This window comes from Astyanax mexicanus, chromosome 3 (genome assembly GCF_023375975.1).
Source record: "Astyanax mexicanus isolate ESR-SI-001 chromosome 3, AstMex3_surface, whole genome shotgun sequence".
NCBI lineage: Eukaryota > Metazoa > Chordata > Actinopteri > Characiformes > Acestrorhamphidae > Astyanax > Astyanax mexicanus.
The window spans coordinates 61,835,073-61,857,291 of record NC_064410.1 but is presented as its reverse complement, the minus strand read 5'-3'; the positions used below and the strand labels follow the sequence as shown (position 1 = coordinate 61,857,291).

The following is a 22,219-nucleotide window of genomic DNA, read 5'->3' as shown; positions in this document are numbered from 1 at the left end:
ATTTTATTGTTGATTTTGGCTTACAGCCTATGAAAAAAATCCCAAAAATCTGTATCTCAGAAAATGTGATTATTATGTAAGACCAAATGGATCTGGATCCTGAAAATAACATCCAGCCATTCTTTGTAATTTTTAGTTTAATATAGGTAAATCAAACTATCAAAATGCACTGCACAATTTGGCTTGGGGTCTAAATGTTTAGCTGTCCTCACCAGTGGGAGTTACAAATAGAGGGCATGACAAAATTATTGCTACTAATCAACTAATCAAACAAATAATCAGCAGATCAGGAAGATTGTGTCACATTACATTAAATTTAGTGTTTATTTCTTCTGAACCGCGAGGTGTGAATTATATCCGGATTATACATGATCCTTCACACCCTTAATATGTTCTATGATAAATCAATAATATCAATACTGACTGACCTATTTGTGGGTAAAAAATAATTCATTTTGAGTTAGTGCTCACACTTTCATGCCAACTTTCATATTAGAACTCTGCACCAAAGAGCAGTAAATTATAAACAACAAAACAATCAAAAAGCCTTCAAATCTATGAAAACAAAGACCTGGAGAGGCAAAAAATGAAGGATAAAAGAGCAAAAATTGACAAACACGTTTCTTCTTTGAGACTTTGCTCTATTTTGGGGACATAAAAGGTCACAACTTTTCAACCTGTCAATTTTAGAGAACATCAACTGAAAATCTGTGTGTTTGTGTGTCAAAGTGCACATACATAAGATACACTATCTGTCACAAAGCTTCAACGTCTAGTCCCTGTAGACATGTACTGCCAACAGAATAGGACTCTCTGAAGCAGATAGATGAACATTCAACTATTGGTACCAAACCTAATGCCAGTATTGAGCTGTGGATCAACACCAGCAGATAACATGTCTCCTCAAACCATCACTGATTGTAGAAACTTCACACTAGACCTCGAGCAGTTTGGACTGTGTGTCTCTCCACTCTTCCTCCAGACTCTGATCCCTTGATTTACAAATGAAATGTAAAATTTACTGATGATCAGTGATGGTTTGGAGAGACATGTCATCTGCTGGTGTTGATCCACTGTGTTTTATTATCAAGTCTAAAGTCAGTGCAGTTTTGTTTTCCCACAAAATCTTACAGCACTTCATGCTTCCCTCTGCTGATAACTTAATGGAGATGCGGATTTCATTTTCCAGCAGGACTTGGCACACTGCCCACTCTACCAAAAGTACCAATTGGTCTTGTATAATATTCAAATTTTCTGAGACACTGATGTTGGGTTTTCATTGGCTGTAATCCATAATCATCAACAATAAAAAATAAACACTTAAAATAGATCACTCAGTGTTTAATACATCTTTATAATACGAGTTTCACATTTTGAACTGAATTACTGAAATAAAGTAACTTTTCACTGATATTCTAATTTTTTGAAAATGTTCACAACACAGATTTTAGGTGTGTTTATTTTAGTGCTTTAGTGTAGATTTTAGTGTTATTTTAGTGTAGATTTTACAGCTGTGTGTGAACACCTGTAGCAACAACAGTGCTGGTGATTCTGTATCTACTGTAACTGTAGATTAATTACAGAGCAGTACGGGTACAACAGATTACAGTGACGGTGATTCTGTATCTATTGTAATTGTAGATTAATTACAGAGCAGTATGGGTACAACAGATTACAGTGCTGGTGATTCTGTATCTACTGTAACTGTAGATTAATTACAGAGCAGTATGGGTACAACAGATTACAGTGCTGGTGATTCTGTATCTACTGTAACTGTAGATTAATTTCAGAGCAGTACAGGTACAACAGATTACGGTGCTGGTGATTCTGTATCTACTGTAACTGTGTTAGGGATGTACCTGTTGGTCTCTCTGATGAGCACAGCACGGTGCAGCTGTCTCTGTAGGTTTGCTTTGGCAGGACCACAGGAATGAACGAAGGGGTGAACAGCTGCCAGTATAAATCCCTGCTGATACAGCTCACACACCTGCACAGGTAACTCTCTCACTGACGACAGACACAGCAAGGAGGACACCGCCACCTCTGGGAGAGAGATATAGGGGGGAGAGGGGAAGAAAGGAAGGGAGGGAGACAGGGAGAGAGAGAGAGAGGGAGAGAGAGAGAGAGAGAGAGAGAGAAAAAGAGAGAGAAAGGGAGAGAAGGTAAAGTAAATATATACAGAATATAATAATGTAATTAAAACATTAATTTATGCATTAACAGAATGATCAGAGTTTCTTGGTTGCTCTTATCATAATTATTCATATTCACAATCTAGATTAGAGTGCAGTTAACATCTCTCTTTTATCAAAAAGGACAGTTTCTGAACTCAAAGCTTCTCCTAACTGAATATATTAAGTGATATACTGTTCTCAGCTCCGCAGCTGCACTCAGGTGTTTAAATCTCACATCAGAATCAAAATGTAAAATTTGATTGGATACCAAACCAATTGACCAATTTGGGCAATTTCCTCAATTAAATAGTCTAAATGTATTTTCTTTCTATAAACTGTATATGTAAATCCCAGCAAACAAAGCACAATACCATTTGTCATGAGAGTTTACCTCAGTATGAATTTACCTCAGCAGTAGCAGCAGTGCAATTCTAATCATGAATTTACCCCAGCAGTTCTATTTTAATCCTGAATTTACCTAAGCAGTGCCATTGTTATCAGGAATTTACCTCAGCAGTGGTTTCTAATCATGAATTTAACCCAGCCATGCTATTCTAATCAGGAATGTACCTCAACTGTGCTATTCTAATTATTTGTTTATTTCAGAAGTGTTATTCTAAGCCATGCATCACTTACCTCAGCAGTGCTATTATAATGATTGATTACCACAGCAGTACTGTTCGAATCACAGATTTATCTCAGCAGTGCTATTCTAATCATGATTTACCCAGCAATGCTATTCTAATCATGAATTTACCTCAGCAGTGCTATTCTTATCATGAATTTCTCAGCAGTGCTATTCTAATCATGAATTCACCCCAGCAGTGGTATTCTAATCTGAATGATTTGGGCAAATAAAACAGGCAAAAAAAAAAAAAAAATCAACAAACCTCAAAACAAATGTAACCGGCTTTGTTTCTTACATGTCTTTGGACTTTTGTTTGATTTTTATTAAAAAAAATGTTGACAGTGTGAGCCAAGATTTAGCTTTGGTATTACAATAAACCAATATACACATATTAGGGATGGGACAAATGCAATGATATTATAGATATAATATTGTCACGTGGCGTCACACGTGGACATTTTCTATTGAAACATAGGCGCCCCAAACTGTCAAACTGGCCGCTCTACTTTAAAGCTAATTTTTATTTTATTTTTATTAATTTCAAAAGATCTGTTGTTTTATTTAACATAGAATTGTTTTATTCCATAAATATGGTTCAAAGCTGTTAACTATGAACCAGTTACCTAAGTTAATGTGAAACTAATTTCTCTTAATTTTATTGTTTGTATACAGCTGGTTGAGAGCTAAGTAGATAATATATATATATATTTAATATTTTATAAAGCTATACCAGGCTGTGTAGTCCCTCTGCAATATATAAATGTATATTTTGGCATCAGAATCAGCAGATATATTCATGTGCATTGGCCCAGATGTCCCACATCAATACATGTCTTTTTACATGACTGTATGAGCTAAACTGACAGAGTGAAAGTAAAAGTTAGAGGTTTATAATAAAGCATATTCCACTGGAGTTACATATCCTGACATATAAACAAGTAAAGCCAGGTTTACCCAATACATCCACACAGGCCAAGACTTATTATCACCTCAGAAAGCCTCCTGTGAGTAAGGAGTGCGAGAGACTCCGGAATAAAGAGTTTCTAAGGTCTCGTCTCGCCTCGTCTCAGAGCATTAAGGGACCCGGGGTAGTTAGCATAGCTATTATAGCTGAAGCGTGAGCAATCAGTAGATTAGCAAAGTATACACGAGGTTAATCAACTGATAAGTCTGCAGAGAATTCCTCACTGTGTGTGTTGATCTCATCTGCATTTACTCTGGAGAAAACTGCAGCTAATACATTCCCACAAGACGAGAAGAAAGAGAGAGAGAGAGAGAGAACAGGAAAGAGGAACAAAAACAGTGAGAGAGAACAGAAGAGAAGAAAGATACAGAGAATAAACGGGGGCAAGGAAGAACGTGAGAGAGATGAAAAGAGAGAAAGAGGAAGTAAGAGAGAAAAAGAGAGAAAAAGAGAGAATGAAAGGGAGTGAGGAAGAATGAGAGAAAGAGAGAGATATGAGGAAAGAGAGAGAAAAGACGGAAGGAAGAGAGAGAGAAAAAGAAAGAGACAGATTAAAGAGAGAAAGGGAGAATAAAAGAAAGAAACAGAAAAAGAAAGACAGAGAGAATGAAAGGGAATGAGGAAGAATGTGTGTGAGAGAGTGGGAAAGATGAAGAAAGAGGGAGAGAAAGGGAGGAAGGAAGAGAGAGAAAAAGAAAGAGAACAGGAGAGAGGAAGAAAGACAGCAAGAGAGAAAAATAGAGAAGGAAACGGAGTGAGGAAGTATGAGAGAAAGAGAGAGAGAAAATGGGAAAGATGAAGAAAGAGAGAAAGATGAAGAAAGAGAGAAAGGGAGGAAGGAAGAAAGAGAGAATAGGAGAGAGAAAGAAAGAAGACAGCAAAGAGAAAAAAAAGATAGCGAATGAAAGGGAGTGATGAAGAAAGAGAGAGAAAGGGAGGAAGAAAAAGAGAAAAAGAAAGAGACTAAGAGAACAGGAGAGAGGAAGAAAGAAAAAGTCAGAGAAAAAGATAGACAGCGAATGAAAGGCAGTGAGGAAGAATGAGAGAGAGAGAGAAAGGTGTGAACCGTTTCATTTTCAGCCCATCTTGCCAAATCACAAATCATCTAATCTGTTCACACACACACACACACACAGGGAATGTAAGACTCAGGGAGCTGTGCGTGTGAGTAAACACTATTAACATGCTAATGTTTACACTATACTGCTTAATTAACACACGACAGGCTGCTGTAACTTTTTGTGCAAATGCTGATTTTAACTACATTTTCCTGAGCAGGAAAGAAGGAAAAAAGGAAGGAAAGCAAAAAAGACAAAGACTTTACTGCAGTTCACAGAAGAATATCATTGAAACAGACGGTACCAGACCTGCAGGAGAGGTCATCTCCACTCACACCTTCTTATGCTGATTAAGGCCGTGTTTATAATGCACAATAATGCGTGGTATTGTTTAGAGCATCTGTTTAGTTCTGCTACAGCTGGTCATAAAAACGTGTTGGTGCAAAGAAAGCATAAAGAAGAAACATGGTCAGGAAGTGGAGTGGGTGGAGTGGAGAGAAACTAGTTAGCTAAGTAGCTTCCAAACAGCAGTTTTACAGGTGGAGAAAAACATCCTTAAAACACTTTATATGTCCAGATGTTTGTAGATGTTAAGTTGCACCCATTGCTGACAGATGTGCATTTTTGTCTGGTCAATGTAGAGAAGTACTGCCAATAGAATGGGACTCTCTGGAGCACATAAATATTAAACATGAACCTATTGGCTCCATGCATAGGGGTGTGCCATATCATATTGCAAGCAATAATAGTATTAAAATTTGACACCATAAAAAAAAAAAAAAAAAAAAACGTACTTTAAAACCCTGAATCGTTCCAGCATACTAGAAGTCAAAACATGGCCTGTTACACAAAATGTGTACATGCTGGCAAATCTAAATCGATTTTTGCCAAGATTCTTCCTGGTCCAAATAAAGCCGCATCTAAGAAACAAAAATATCCCCCACCACTAACCCTTAGTATTTTATACAACATTAGGGACTTTGTGAGCCCATTTGTCTATTTATCAAATTTGTCTATTTATAAAAGGCTGCACAATTTAGCCGTTTTTTTTTTAACAATATATATCGCAATATTAAACAATGCAGGGCCCATGACATCACCAGCCCTGCCCCCACCTGCATGCTTTAATCAGGCATTTAAATGGTTTTTAAAAGGTAAATAAATAAGGTAAATAAGTTTACAAGCACGTGCCCAACCATGTGGATGGAGGACATGCGGTTACCTCGTGTTTACTTGTGCCCCCCCCACTCGCACTCCCCCTTCCCCTCATGCTTCTCAGGCAGCAGCAGCCTGTCACTCACACTGACACAGAGACAGCGCTGTGTATCTACTTCTTGTATCAAGAATCAAAACTTTGCAACATGACGTGTTTGCTTTAATTGCCTTAAGTGACATCACACGTCCTTCAATGGGACTATTGCGCATGCAAACATTGAGATGACAATGCTTAAATGATATATCGTGCAGCCCTAGTGTCAATTGTATTGCCAAGAGTACTGTTGTACCCTCAAATTTCATATTATCATCTTGAGGACATATCGCACATCCCTAATATCCAATATTTTTAGGCGGAATTAGTTGGGTAGGAAAGAGAGGAGGTTGGGTGGTGGTCATCTACTATCCTGACATCATTAATTAATGCTCTTTTCACTGATTTCAAACAAATCCTTACTGCAATGTTTCTATTTTAAAATCTAGCAACACCAACAAAAGCAGGATAAATCTTTTAATATCCTTAATTTCAGAAAAAGCCATGTATGAGCAGGTATCCTAATATTTTCGGAATGTCTTTGGGATGAGACTGGATGGTGCTCTTGTGGCTAAATGTAATCAAATCCTCACAGCAATGCTCCAAAATATAGCAGAAAGTCTTAAATGGACAGCAGGGAAAGCTACTCCAACATAAATGGCAATATAATGATCTCCATCTTGTACAAACTGCGGGGATACCACATTAGCTCCTAATGGCCTGGTAAGTGTTACAGTGGGTTGCCACATTGCGCTCACAGAAAGCCCCTGATGCCCCAGCCTGGCACAGACCTAAACTCATCCACTCTGCAGAGAATCTGAGACAGAACCAGAAATAGCGAGGTGTGATGACGCTGTTTTCACTAAACACCTTTTTCTGCTTGGGTGAGATGTCACTTTCTGTCATCTCGAGGCGCAGCGGAGTGTCTGGGGTTTACAGAAGAGTGAGGGTTTTGTGTTGTGGCCCATGCAACAATAATTTTAGTTTTTTTATTTATTTTTTTTTTAAATATGGAAAGCTTCTCGCAAACAAAAACACAAAAGCGCCCCGGGGGTGTTTCAGAGTATGCTGGTAAAAACACTCTGCTTTATCTTCCTGCTGTGTGAAGTCACTGCTTTCCGTGGAACGGTCAACATAAAATCCTGTAATGCATATCAATGTGTAAGAGCAACAAAGACTGTGTTTTACTAACATCTTAACTCATCAATATTATATATATATATATATATATATATATATATATATATATTAGGGGTGTCACGATCTCGATATTTTATCGAAATCGAATCGAAATGAGGTCATGGTCTCGAGTATCGAAGTCAAAAAGAGGATCGACGATCCCTCCCGCGCGCGCTACGCAAATAGCGCAGCGCGCTACGCAAATGGCGCGGCACCAACACAGCGCATCCTATTCATTTAAATAGAGAGCCGCTGCATGTGAGAGACAGCTGCCTTTCAACCACGGAGGAGAAACTGAAAACAGATTTATAGAAATATAGACAAGGCTCTCAAGTTTTGAGTGTCGGCGGGAGTGTGATCACTGTTTTTTATCTGTCCAACGGGGGAGGGGGGGCGGGGGTTGGGCGCGCAGGTTTTGTATCTGTATCTAACGGAGGGGTGGGTGCGCACAGGTGAGAGCGTGTGAACTCGCTGAAATGCGTGTGTCAGTGTGACTTGAGAACACTGACTATAGATCACAGTGAGGTGGATTAAAAATCTTAAACTTACAATTGACTAGACCTGTTGCTTTCCATTGAATTAAAAAAACATCTTTCTCTCAGATAAAGTAAACACAAGCGTGTTTCTGACTAAAATAAAAGCTTTTCAGGAGAGATATAAGTTGTGTAAATATTTATAAGACAATACCTGACAAAATCTGTTTTAATGACGTTAATAAACATCACTGTGACAGCGCTAGTCACAGTTTCACCACATCACTTATCTAACCAGCCTGTACTGATTTCTGCCCCCCAATAATACTTTCAATAACCTCTAATAGCCTTTAATAGTCTTCAGTAGCCTTTAAAAGACTTACCTGGCGGCAGTGGTGTGTCCACTGAACTCCGTAGTTATAAACATCCTGAGGTTAGCAGCGCGCTAACTGACCTGTTTATAATGTAATCCCAGCAGTGACTCCGTGTCGGCTGTTCTAACCTGCTGCTGTTAGCTGCTTGGGCTGAAAGATGAACTGTAGTGAGCTGTATTATCCGGTTAGTGGGGTTAAAACCTTTATTTGTTTACAGAAACAGTAAAAACGGACTGGCTGAGCCCTGTAGCCCGTGGCTGGGCTGTACTGAAGTAGTGACTGAGTGAAGAGAGCGGGGCTTGTGCTGCTGCAGCTCCGACTAGTGGTTTGATGAAGAACTGCAGCTTCATGTAAGTGAGCAGTTTCACCAGCCATCCACACACAGCTCTGATAAACTGCTTGTTTTAATAGTGCACACTGTTGCTACCAAAAAAGTCACTAGATGGCATTACCATATATATCTTAATAAATAATAATAATAATATTTTATGAGGCATAAAATAATAACAAGAAAAAAAAACAAGAAAATCGAGAATCGAATCGTGACCCTCAAATCGAAAATGAAATCGAATCGAGGATTTAGAGAATCGTGACACCCCTAATATATATATATATATATATATATATATATATTTTTTTTTTTAATACTTATAAACATTTTACATAAATGGTTAAATGTCAAATTAATGGGGGTGGGATGTAGTGCCTAACTATATACTGAACCATAAGATGTTCACAAGCAACAAAATACAAGTCCAAATAAAGTCACGAGTCTTTAAGCTAAAGTCCCCGTCACCCCAAGTCAAATAAACATACACAACGCATTATAAGTGCAGTGAAAAAGTATTTGCCCCTTACAGATTTCTTTAGTTTTGTCAAGCTTACATTTTTCAGATTATCAAACATATTAGACACATAATACAAGGATAACCTGAGTAAATTAAAAAGGCAGTTTTTAAATTATGCCCTATGCTAAAAAGTCGAAGTGACCAGCCAATAGAAATTACTCCAAAAGTGCATGGACAACTCATCCAGGAGGTCCCGAAAGAACCCAGAACAACATCTAAAGAATTGCATAAGAAAGGGTCTGGCTGAAAAATGAAGGTTTTGGAGTGGCCTAGTGAAAATTTGAGATGCTGGAAAACCCCCCAATGTGTTTGAACTAAAACAATTCTGTAAAGAAGACGGAAACAGAATTCCTCTACAGAGATAAAAAAAGACTTGTTGCCAGTTATGAGTAAAGCTTAAGTGCAGCTGTTGCCAAGTGTGGCACAACCAAGTTAGATTTAGGGGTAAATACTTTTTTCTTTTTTTACACAGGGCTAGATTGGTTTGGATAGTTTTTTTTTCCTTTTTATATATAAATATATTTAATATTTACTCAGGTTATATTTATCTGATATTAAACAAGTGTTTCTTAATCTGAAAAATCTAAGTATGATAAAAAAAAAGCAAAAACAAAAGAATCTGTAGGGCAAATACTAAACTCTGTCCCCCCCTTCCAAAAACCTATGATTGGGAGATTGCTGGTTCAAATGCCGGTCAAGTAGCTTGCTGCCAGAGCCCCGAGAAAGCACAACTGGCCTTGCTCTCTCTGGGAGGGTAGAGGGCGCTCTTTCCCCTCATCACTGCTAGGGTAATGTGAATCAGCACAACACTGAGTCTGTGAGCTGATGTACCGAGAACAGAGTCGCTGTGCTTTCCTCCGAGCGTTAACACTGTGATACTTTTTGGCATACTACTTTACATGCATCAGAGGAGGCATGTGCTAGTCTTCAACCTCCTTGTGTTGTGGCATCATTAGTGATGGGGGATATACAGCTGACAAGCAGCTGAATGGGTGAGACAATTAGCCTAGCTAAATTGGGAGAAAAAGACCAAAAAAAATAAAAAATAGAAGAAAAACATTCTACAGCTACAGTAGATACAGAAACACCAGTACTGTAAACTGTTGAACCCATACTGCTGTATGATGCACCTGCACAACAAGAGTAGTAGAATGTACAACACACTATTACAAAATAAACCAACCATGACCCTACACGTAGCACCAGGAGCAGATAGCATCCATACCTGCAGCAGAACTGATGCACCACATTAAGTGAACTACAGAGCTTTACAAGTAAAAAGAATCAACCCTGTGACTCAAACTTGAGTCTAATTAAGGCTAATTTGAGTACACATTTCTGTGTCGCACTATTTTATTTGATAACTCTCATTACAGAATACCAATCTCATCCACTATCAAACTATGTAAACTTTTGAACTTTACCCAAGACCCATCAAAACAAATCTACCAGAGAAAAGCAGCACCGGCAATCTGTGATCCTAGAAATACTGCGGCCACCATCCTCTAAATATTGATAGGCTATAAATATTAAAGTGTGTGTTTATGATTCACATTTGGGGAATTTCAGCTTCTAACGTCTGTACGTTCGGGTGTGTTTGTAAGTAAGCGCTTAATCTATTTTTCATTAGTGTGTAATACCCTGCACTTATTGGAATTATATTATTGATGGAGACAAAATTAAATTAAAGTGAGATTTAGACTGAGAATCTGGCTCAATGTCACCTAGACGACAGGTAGTGAAATCTTCTCATATATAACACAAACACACACACACACAAATACACACCAACACACCCAAATCCCCGAGCTCAGGAATGAACACTCTCCATCTCTTGGATCAGATAATCCTTTAAGGATGGTTGGCTGTTCGTTCCTCTCTCGCCCTTTTCATTTGCAGCTTCTCTCTCTCCCGCTTTTACTGAGGCTCTAAAAACACAAACTACTTTCCTGATGGCCAACATTCACATTCTCGCACATTCACACACACAAAACACACACCAACCCAGCAGTTGTTTCAGCAGTCTCACCCCCGAACTGTCTGAGCCGCGGAGGAATCGGTGAGTTTTACATATAAATGACCTGCCTGTCTGACTACTGATAAGCTCCTTAACAGCACAGGTGTTTTTTTTTTTTTTTTTTAAACACATTTTTAGGAAAAAACTTACAAAAGCAAGACCAACAGAGCTATCCCATACTGCTGGAACGTATTACTTTGTAAAGCTTCTGTATGTATACAGTTATTTTCTAATCAAATCTACAATTCAGAATTTATTAAAATTTAAATTTGAATACATTTTTAGTTACTGTGGTGAGGTGTGTTTAAGGTCACCCTTATTAATGCTCTTCTCTCTGAACACAATCAAATCCTCACAGCAATGTTTCAGATTGTAGTAGAAAGTTTTCTCTGGAAAGTAGACAGCTACTTTAACAAAAGCAGGATAAAACTCTTTACATTTAGTGAAGTATAGTGTGGTTACATAGTGAGGTAGAGTAAAAGTAGAGTGAGGTAGAGTCAAGCAGACTAAAGTAGAGGTAAAAGAAGGAAGACTGAGTAAGCCATATTAATTTAAATTAATGACAGTGCGAGGTAGAGTCAGAGTAGAACAATGTAGAGCAAAGGTAGACTGAAAGAGGTACAGAGAGTAGAGTGAGGTAGAGCATGGTAGAGCAGAGTATGGTTAGGTAGAGCAGGACAGATTGAAGCAGAGTGAGGTAAAAAACGAGGTAGACTAAAATAGAGCAAGGGAGAATAAGGCAGAATGAAGTATAGAGAAGTAGAGAGGGGTATACTGAAGTAGAGTGAAAGTAGAGGGAGGTAGAGAAAAGGTAGACTAAAGTAAAGTAGGAGAGAGGTAAAGCAAGGTAGAATGAGAGTAGAGGGAGGTAGCGTAAGAGTATTGCAAGGTAGAGTAAGATACATTAAAGCAGAGTGAGGGTAGAGCAAGGTTGAGAGAGTAGAACGAGGTAGATTAAGACAGACTGAAGTAGAAAGGGAGGGCAACAGAGTAGAGCACGGTGGAGTAAGGCAGATTAAAGTAGAGTGAGGCAGAGCAGGGTAGACTGAGGAAGATTAAGGTAAAGCGAGGAAGACTAAAATAGAGCAAGGTAGTAGTGTGTAGAGTGGGGTAGATAAGGCACATTGAAGTAAAGAGGTAGAGTGGGATAAGATGGAGGTAGAGTAAGGCAGATTGAAGTACAGTGAGGTAGAGCAGGCTAATTGAAGTAAGGTGAGGCAAAGCAAGGTATACTCAAAGAGAGTGAGGTAGAATAAGGCAGACTGAAGTACAGAGAAGTAGAGTGGGTAGACTGAAGTAGAGTGAGGTAGAGAGAGTAGAGTGAGATAGAGTAAGGCACATTGAAGTAGAGAGGTAGGGCGAGGTAGAGTAAGGCAGACTGAACTAGAGAGAGGTAGAGTGAGAATAGATTGAGTTAGAGTAGGCAGATTGAAGTAGAGTGAGAGTAGAGGGAGATAGAGTGAGGCAGATTTAAGTAGAGAAAGGTAGATTAAGAGTAGAGGAAGGCAGAGTGAAGTAGAGTGAGTAAAGGGAATAAGTACGAGTGAGAGCAGAGGGAGGTAGAGTAAAGCAGATTCAATTAGAGAGGTAGGTAGAGTACGTCAGACTGAAGTATAGTGAGGTACATTTACAGTGCCCTCCATAATTATTGGCACCCCTGGTTAAGATGTGTTCTTTAGCTTCTCATAAATTGAGTTTTGTTCAAAATAATATAGGACCACGATGGGAAAAAAAAGTAAAGTCCAACCTTTAACTCAAGTAAATTTTAAGGGGGAAATAAAATCCCTGACTAAGAAATAATTATTCTTCATAAAATCACCTGTTCCACAATTATTGGCACCCCTAACAATTCGTAGGAAATAAATTTAATAAAAGTATTTCTGTCACTTCTACAGTAGTTTACAAAGTTGATCAGAGTTTGTAGGAACATTTAATTAGTAATTCACAACTTCCTGTTTCCCTGGGGTATAAATATGACGTGACACAGAGGCCATTTATCTTCAACATGGGAAAGACAAAGGAACATACCATTCAAGTGAGGCAGATGTGTGTTGACCTTCACACGTCAGGCAATGGCTACAAGAAAATCGCTACTCGCCTACACCTGTCCATATCTACTGTCAGAGGAATTATTAAGAAGTTTAAAACAACTGGAACAGTGGTAAACAAGCCTGGACGAGGACGCAAGTTTATTTTGCCACCACGCACAGTGAGGAGGATGATAAGAGAAATAAAAAGTTCTCCAAAGCTCACTGTTACAGAATTGCAACAAATGGTAGCTTCTTGGGGTCACAAAGTCTCCAAAACAACCATCAGGCGCTATCTACATGCCAACAAGCTGTTTGGGAGGCATGCACGGAAGAAACCATTTCTCACTCACATCATAAACGCAAACGTTTGGAGTTTGCTAAGCGGTACTATGACTTCAACTGGGACCGTGTGCTTTGGTCAGATGAAACAAAGATAGAGCTTTTTGGCAACAAATGCTCTAAGTGGGTCTGGCGTAACACAAGAGCTGAGTATGCAGAAAAGCACCTCATGCCCACTGTGAAATACGGCGGGGGATCAGTGATGCTGTGGGCCTGTTTCTCTTCTAAAGGCCCTGGGAACCTTGTTAGGGTGCATGGCATCATGAATGCTCTAAAATACCAGGACATTTTAAAACAAAATCTGGTGGCTTCTGCCCGAAAGCTGAAGATGGGTCGTCACTGGGTCTTTCAGCAAGATAATGACCCTAAACATGTGGCCAAATCTACTCAGAAATGGTTCACCGCACACAGAATCAAGCTCTTCCCATGGCCATCTCAGTCCCCAGACCTCAACCCCATTGAAAACCTGTGGGGTGAGCTGAAGAGGAGAGTGCAGAGGAGAGGACCCAGGTCGTTGGATGATTTAGAGAGAATGTGCAAAGAGGAATGGTCAAAGATCCCTCTTTCTGTATTCTCCCATCTTGTGAAACATTACAGGAGAAGATTAGGTGCTGTTTTGTTGGCAAAAGGGGGTTGTACAAAGTATTAACATCAGGGGTGCTAATAATTGTGGCACACATGATTTGATGTTAAATAATTATTTCTTAATGTGGGATTTTTTTCCTACTGAATAAATTCACTTGAGTTAAAGGTTGTATTTTACTCTTTTTTTTCCATCGTGGTCCTATATTATTTTGAACAAAACTCAATTTATGAGAAGCTAAAGAACACATCTTAACCAGGGGTGCCAATAATTATGGAGGGCACTGTACATTTAAGGTATTTAGCAGAGGCCTTTATCCAGAGCGACTTACAACAGTGCTTCGATGTTACTTCAAATATCCAAAGCTAGTTTGTAGACTAGGATCAAGAGATACACAGAGCTTGATCATGTTTAGAAACCTTTAGAAACCCTAGGAACCTTTTTTTTGTTAAACTTGTTTAGGAACTCTTTGAAAAGATGTGTCTCCAGTCGACGTTTGAAGACCGCGAGTGACGCTGCTGTTCTGACAACCAGTGGAAGTTCATTCCACCACCAGTATAGAGAAGTATAGCGGGGTATACTGAAATACAGTGAGAGTAGAAGGAGGTACAGTAAGGCAAATTGAAGTAGAGTGAAAAAAGAGAGGTAATGCAATGAGTAAGTTATGAAATTTAATCCATAATTCCACATACAAGGTAATCTACCTTCTGAACTCAGCAGTATCCCATGTTCACATCACTAAATAAAACCATTAATACATCACCAGTTCAGAAAAGTTGTGAAGTACAGGAGAACGTTTGGGCCAAACATGGTAAAATTATTAATTTGCTTTTAAAAGCACTAAAAAGTATATTACTCCACCTCCCCATGTTAGAATAATCCCATCTGAATTGGTCTTAAGTGTTGTACAGCACTGTGATACTGTAGATTCCTGAAAAGAGGAGCTCATAAACCCAGTTTCTGCTCCTCACTCTGCTTTCACTCTCTACAGCTTCCTTTGAATTCACAACAAGACACTTACTGACTCTCAGAACACAATTCTCCCTCAAACAAAAGCAACGTTAATATATTTAGAAACACAAGCCCTCAGGGAATACACACCTCTCTCTCTCTCCTCTCTCGCTCTTTTATAGAGACTAATCTCAGCAGCTTCTTCGACAGCTCACTGCTCACAGTTCTGGAAGCACCATCAGCCAAGGTGCTTTTGATGGTAACAAATATGATGGATTATACAACTTGCAGCGCGAACACTGGGTTCGTGTATGTAATCCTGATGTGTGTGTTGTTGAACGATAAATTCTGTTTTTCAAAAGTTCTGAAAACATTCACTACATGTCCAAATGTTTGTGGAAACCCCTTCGAACACATGCTTTTACTTAAAAGTTGCACCCATTTCTGACACAGATGTGCAAATGAACAAAATACACAGCATGCCAGTCCCTGATAAAAATTAGCTCTATATATTTTACAATTTAATTTTTTTTACAATAAATCATATTTAAATTTTTACTGCAGTATGAATCACGACAAACACATTGAAAGAGTTGCGATAATGTAAATAACTGCAAAGTAGATTGAGGCAGAAGGAAGTAGAGCAAGGTAGACTGAAACTGAATGAAGTAAAGCATGTTAGATTGAAGTAGAGTGAGGGATTGCAGTGCCATTAGGTAGAGTGGGGTAGAGTAGAGTAAGGCAGAATGAGGTAGAGAGTGAGGTAGTAAAGTAAGGTAAAGTGAGAGAAGAGCAATGGAAGAGTAAGGCAGAATAAGAGGTAGATTAAAGGAGAACTCAGGTGTAAACTTGACTTTGGGTGTGGTAAAACATGATAAACAGTACTAACCTTTGTTAAATAGCCCACCTCTGCTCTCCCACAGCTTTCTGAGATCCAGTTTTTTTTTCCCCAGCACTCTTTACAGCAGGCTCTTCAAGGCATCCACTAGCCCCTGCGGATTCCCTTAAGAAATCGCTTTTTACACCATCAGCCAGGCTCAAAGTAGCTCTACACCTCACTGATAAAATATGGAGAGCCCTGGCATTTAAAACAAAGCATTAATAACTTAACATGCTTAAAGGGATAGTTCGGGATTTTTGACATGAATCTGTATGGCATCAACATGACCAGTTTCGTGCATTCTCACTGACTTACCCCCGACCATGTCCGGTGAGCGGAGTTCTTGTCCAGTATTGTCCGGGCCGAAAGTAGTCCGGCATGTTTGCTGGGGTCACGAAACTAAAGCGTTTTTCTTCCCAAAACAGTACGAGTGCAAAAGAGTGATTTATTTGCATAACAAAAAACGGTGTCTGCAAAAGTCACGCCTCATTATCACTGGGGCACTACTTTCATTTTGGATCAGTGCGCGCGATTGCGCAACCTGGCAGCTAGCCTACGGTTTCGATTTCACTGTTTACTGTTCGGGAACATGTCGGACTACGAGAGCGACGAGGAATATATTGATTTCCGCTCAGAGCCAAGGGGGTATCTTTATGAGCCTGAGTATACTGAGGAGGAACTTGCCCAAATCGAATTGGATCGTGCAGAAAGAGAGAGGGTGGACAGAGAAATGATTGAGACCGAAGCTGGAGCCGCTGCTGCTGCTGCTGCGATACCAAGGGTGGCCGACAAATCCTGGTGCACTTGTTTGAAGTGCGAACTAATGCCGACAGAGGTGGAATGTTACTGCTGCCACGAGTGGGTTTTAGTTATGCCCGAGATACAGAACCTGTCAATTGATGAGGACGTCGGCGGGCCAGCTGCTGCCTGCATCACAAACAACAGCGGGCATGGAGAAACATAGTCATCCTCGCTGAAGTGCACACCGCAAACACTAGGGGTGTCACGATCTCGATATTTTATCGAAATCGAATCGAAATGAGGTCACGATCTCGAGTATCGAAGTCAAAAAGAGGATCGACGATCCCTCCCGCGCGCGCTACGCAAATAGCGCAGCGCGCTACGCAAATGGCGCGGCACCAACACAGCGCATCCTATTCATTTAAATAGAGAGCCGCTGCATGAGCGCAGTCGGCGGGAGTGTGATCACTGTTTTTATCTGTCCAACGGGGGAGGGGGGGCGGGGGTTGGGCGCGCAGGTTTTGTATCTGTATCTAACGGAGGGGTGGGTGCGCGCAGGTGAGAGCGTGTGAACTCGCTGAAATGCGTGTGTCGGTGTGACTTGAGAACACTGACTATAGATCACAGTGAGGTGGATTAAAAATCTTAAACTTATAATTGACTACACCTGTTGCTTTCCATTGAATTAAAAAAACATCTTTCTCTCAGATAAAGTAAACACAAGCGTGTTTCTGACTAAAATAAAAGCTTTTCAGGAGAGATATAAGTTATGTGTAAATATTTATAAGACAATACCTGACAAAATCTGTTTTAATGACGTTAATAAACATCACTTATCTAACCAGCCTGTACTGATTTCTGCCCCCCAATAATGCTTTCAATAACCTCTAATAGCCTTTAATAGTCTTCAGTAGCCTTTAAAAGACTTACCTGGCGGCCGTGGTGTGTCCACTAAACTCCGTAGTTATAAACATCCTGAGGTTAGCAGCGCGCTAACTGACCTGTTTATAATGTAATCCGAGCAGTGCCTCCGTGTCGGCTGTTCTAACCTGCTGCTGTTTGCTGCTTGGGCTGAAAGATGAACTGTAGTGAGCTGTATTATCCGGTTAGTGGGGTTAAAACCTTTATTTGTTTACAGAAACAGTAAAAACGGACTGGCTGAGCTCTGTAGCCCGTGGCTGGGCTGTACTGAAGTAGTGACTGAGTGAAGAGAGCGGGGTGCTGCTGCTGCTAGTGGTTGGATGAAGAACTGCAGCTTCATGTAATGAGCAGTTTCACCAGCCATCCACACACAGCTCTGATAAACTGCTTGTTTTAATAGTGCACACTGTTGCTACCAAAAAAAGTCACTAGATGGCATTACCATATATATCTTAATAAATAATAATAATAATATTTATAATATTTATAATAATAATAATAATAATAATAATAATAATAATAATAATAATAAATATATTATTTAAATTTTATGAGGCATAAAATAATAACAAGAAAAAAAAACAAGAAAATCGAGAATCGAATCGAATCGTGACCCTCAAATCGAAAATGAAATCGAATCGAGGATTTAGAGAATCGTGACACCCCTAGCAAACACGAAGCTTCTTCATTTTCACCACTTTGGTGTCCACATGGAAGCCCATTGCAAGTATCCAAAGTTGCCTGAGAGCAATGTCAGTCACGGGGATACGATGGAAACTGTGCGGAGAATCAGCCACATCTTTGTTGCTACAGCCTGGATAATCACAAGTCCGCACCATTTTAACACACACACGTACAAATGTATAAATCTGTGTTCAAGAAGCTTATAAAAGCCGATAAACTTCTCTCTAAAGCTTGCTCTTTGCGTTGCTGGTTGAAGCTGAGCGCAGCCAATGATCTGAAAGACTAGTGCGCTACTCGCAGTTAGAATGACATGCGCACTGATCCAAAATGAAAGTAGTGCCCCAGTGATAATGAGGCGTGACTTTTGCAGACACCGTTTTTTGTTATGCAAATAAATCACTCTTTTGCACTCGTACTGTTTTGGGAAGAAAAACGCTTTCGTTTCGTGACCCCAGCAAACATGCCGGACTACTTTCGGCTCGGACAATACTGGACTAGAACTCCGCTCAGCGGACATGGTCGGGGGTAAGTCAGTGAGAATGCACGACACTGGTCATGTTGATGCCATACAGATTCATGTCAAAAATCCCGAACTATCCCTTTAAGAAGCTTATCAAAAACCACTGTTTACAACCCGTAGCATAGCTAAATTTCCGGATTCCAGGTGTGGAGTCTGGATAACAGTGTAAAAAGCAATTTATCTGGAGGAGTAATTGGATGCCCTGAAGCGCCCGTTTTAAAGAGTGCTGGCAACAAGCAAAAAATTACTGGATCTTGGAAAGCTGCGGAAGAGCAGAGGTAAAAAAAAAAAAAGGTTAGTACTCTTTATCATGTTTTACTACACCAAAAGAGAATTTTACACCAGAGTTCTCCTTTAAGCATGAGGTTAAGTGAGGCAGATTGAAGTAAAGTAAGGCAAATTAAAATAAAATAAGGCAAACTGAAGAGGAGTATATTGAGGTTGAATTAGCAGGGTTCTTGCACCATTTCAGAAGTCAAATTCAATGCTTTTTAAGACCCTTTTAAGACCTCAATAAATATAATTTAAGACTGCTAACGTTAGCTATTTTTTTTGCTAACCTTTGTTCTATCCCTGGTAACATTAGCTAGCTCTCTTTAGCTAGATAAAGTTGGCATGTTAGCTAGCTCACCCTTAAAAGTTAGCTAGCTCTCTGCTGGGCCATTGTGTTTTCCCACTGGCATTAAATGCACCTTCTGAAAATTTAATACCTACAGCAAATTTACAATAAATTTAAGACCTTAAGTACCTATATTTTAATTTAAGACATTTTAAGACTTTTTAAGGACCTGCGGGAACCCTGATTAGGAAGAGTGAGGTAGATTAGAGCGAGTAGGAATGAGGTGGAGAGAGGTAGTAGAGTAAGGTAGATTAAAAGAAGAGCAAGGGAAGAGTAAGGCAGAAGAAGGTAGAATAAATTAGAGCAAGATAGAGTGAGGCAGAGTGAAGTAGAGTGAGGCAGACTGAAGAAAAATTCATCAAGGCTGCATCAGGTAGAGTGGGGTAGAGTAGAGTGAGGCAGAATGAGGTAGCAAGAGACAAAGTGGGGTAGAATGAGAAAAGAGCAAAGGTAGAATAAGTCAGACTAACCGTGCGTCCACACCGAAAGCGACGCAAGCGACAAAGCAGCCGGAAGTCATTCATTTTCAATGAGAGCGAGCGACACTGGGCGACAGGCAGCGACGCGGCGCGACGCGATGCGGGCGGTTTGAGCGACGCAAGAGAGTTGACCAGAACTTAACTTTATGCAAATGAGCAGCGACGCGCGGCGGCGACTACCAATCAGAAACAGATTCTCACATGTCCGGCCTGAAATCGCTGCTCTGATTTTCGGTTCCTACTGAAGATTTATTCCGCCAGCAAAACGGAAAGAACAGAACTGAACTGATCTGAGGTAAAATACTCAACTTCACCAGCGGCTACCCCACTATAGTACTATCCTTACAGAATTACCTTATTTAATAGAAAACTATATATTAAAACTGAGGAAATTATTTATAAATTAACAGAACGATTTATGACAACTAAGGGAATATTTTTTTAAATTAACAGAACCTTTTATTGAAACAAAGGGAATTATTTATCAAAGTTAACATAATGATTTATTACAACTGAAGAAAGTAATTTAATACATTTAACGTAACAATTTGTTCAAACTGAGGTATGGAATTTGAAACGATTTAGGTAAAACTGAGGGAATTATTTATTAAATTAAGAGAAAGACTGTTTATTAAATCAAGAGGATGATTTAATATATTTAAGTAAACATATTAATTACAAGAATTTATTTAATACATTAAGTTAACAATATTTGAAATTATGGACAAATTAAGAGAATGATTTACTACATTAAGGAAAATAATGTATTATATTTAAGTAAACCCATTTATTGTAATATGAAATAATTATGTTAAATAATTGTACTTAAAAATAGTTATAAAAGTTTTTAATGTTTAGGAATTGTGTAGAGAGGCTGAACCCTTGTTTCTGTATGTGCCGTATTTGGAAAACGCCCACCAGCGACAGCTCTTCTGAGTGAGACACGCCCCCAAGCGACTGTTGGACAGGCGACCCAGAGCGATTTTATCGCGTTCGGTGTGAACGTACAGTAAAGCAGAAGGAGTTAGACTGGGGTAGAGCGAGGTTGCATGAGAAAGAGAGAAGTAGAGTAGAGTATAGTAGGGCAGGGTAACGTGAGGTAAAGAAATGTAGTAGAGTATGGATGCAGTGAGCGTAAAGCGAGGGAAGAGTGTGGCTATATATATATATATATATATATATATATATATATATATATATATATATATACACACACACATATATATATATATATATGCAGCCAATGGATTTATTTATATGTATAGAGAAACTGAAAGCTGAAGATTAGCATGACCCCCCGGCAGCAACGAGACAGCAGGTCATAAATACAAGAGGATACGATCTGAAGACATTTAAAAACACCATTATCTGCGCACCTCCACAAATCAGTCACTGTGTTATCTGTGACTTAAGCTTAAGACAAAAGTGTTTTGGTCTGCGATGCCTGTGGAAATGGCTTATTAAGACCATGACAGACCATTACCTCACATCATTTGTCATTGCCATGACATTGCCAAGTCATTTGCCATGGTACATTACTGGCACACTGTCAATCACACGGTCTGCCAAAACATCGGAAAATAAGGCAGTAACCTTCAAAGTGCATTCAGAAAAGTGCATTCACTGGCATTGGGATTACACTGTTTTACATAATGAATTAAAATATTATAAACACTCAAAGATAAAGGGAACAATGCTAATTATCTTGTAACACCAGTACGCATGGAGGGCATTCATTGTTTTGTTAAAAATGAAGGGTATTAATAAAAGTTAATCTGTTTTTTTTGAAGTAACTATCTCTATTGTTCAGAAACTGCTTTCTACTAGATTTTGGAGTATTGCTGTGAGGATCTGATTGCATTCAGTGTTTATAACCCTCAAGCTCACACCTGGTATTAAGTGTATTTTTAAGTCATTTTTAATGACTTTTCCATGACTTCAAGGCAATTTTTTATGACCATGAGAGCTGTATTGTGTGAAGTGGGCTAAATTGCTGAATTAACTTTGAGCTGATTGATGTATTTGTTGGTTCAAAACAGATTTTTGTTTTCATCAATAAACTGAAACTGAAAAAGATTTGAAGATCAAATTTCCATGACTTTTCCAAAACTTATCCAGGCCTGGAGATTGCTATATTCAAATTCCATGACTTTTCCAGGTTTTTTCATGACCATACTAACCCTGTTTTAAAATCTGAGTAAAAGAAATGTTTACTTTTTATGCAATCTGTACAGGGGGGCACTGCATTTCTAGGGGTGGGGTTTAAATACAACACTTAAGGTTTCAGTAAATCTGTTAAAATGCCAAAATCTCATGAATAAATATCATAAAATTAACACTTTCCTGAATTTCATTTTAAAATCAATATTTTAGGGAATAAAAAATCTAATATATCTTGTCCTCCAAACATTTTGTTTTGTTATGATTGTCTAACTTGTATAAATTATGAATTATATGTCTATTCTCAAACATGCAAAATTTGTGGTTGATCCCTGTTCCTTTTACAGT

General features: G+C 39.1%; 1 protein-coding gene across 1 annotated transcript in view; it reads right to left on the bottom strand.

Moving 5' to 3' along the window:
* The window catches only part of rftn1a (raftlin, lipid raft linker 1a), a 51,897-nt gene that overhangs the window by 16,114 nt on the left and 13,564 nt on the right, over positions 1–22,219 (bottom strand). The window contains exon 3 of the mRNA XM_022665314.2: positions 1,860–2,043. Within this exon, the coding sequence (XP_022521035.2) occupies positions 1,860–2,043 (184 nt within the window). The remainder of the gene's footprint in view (positions 1–1,859; positions 2,044–22,219) is intronic.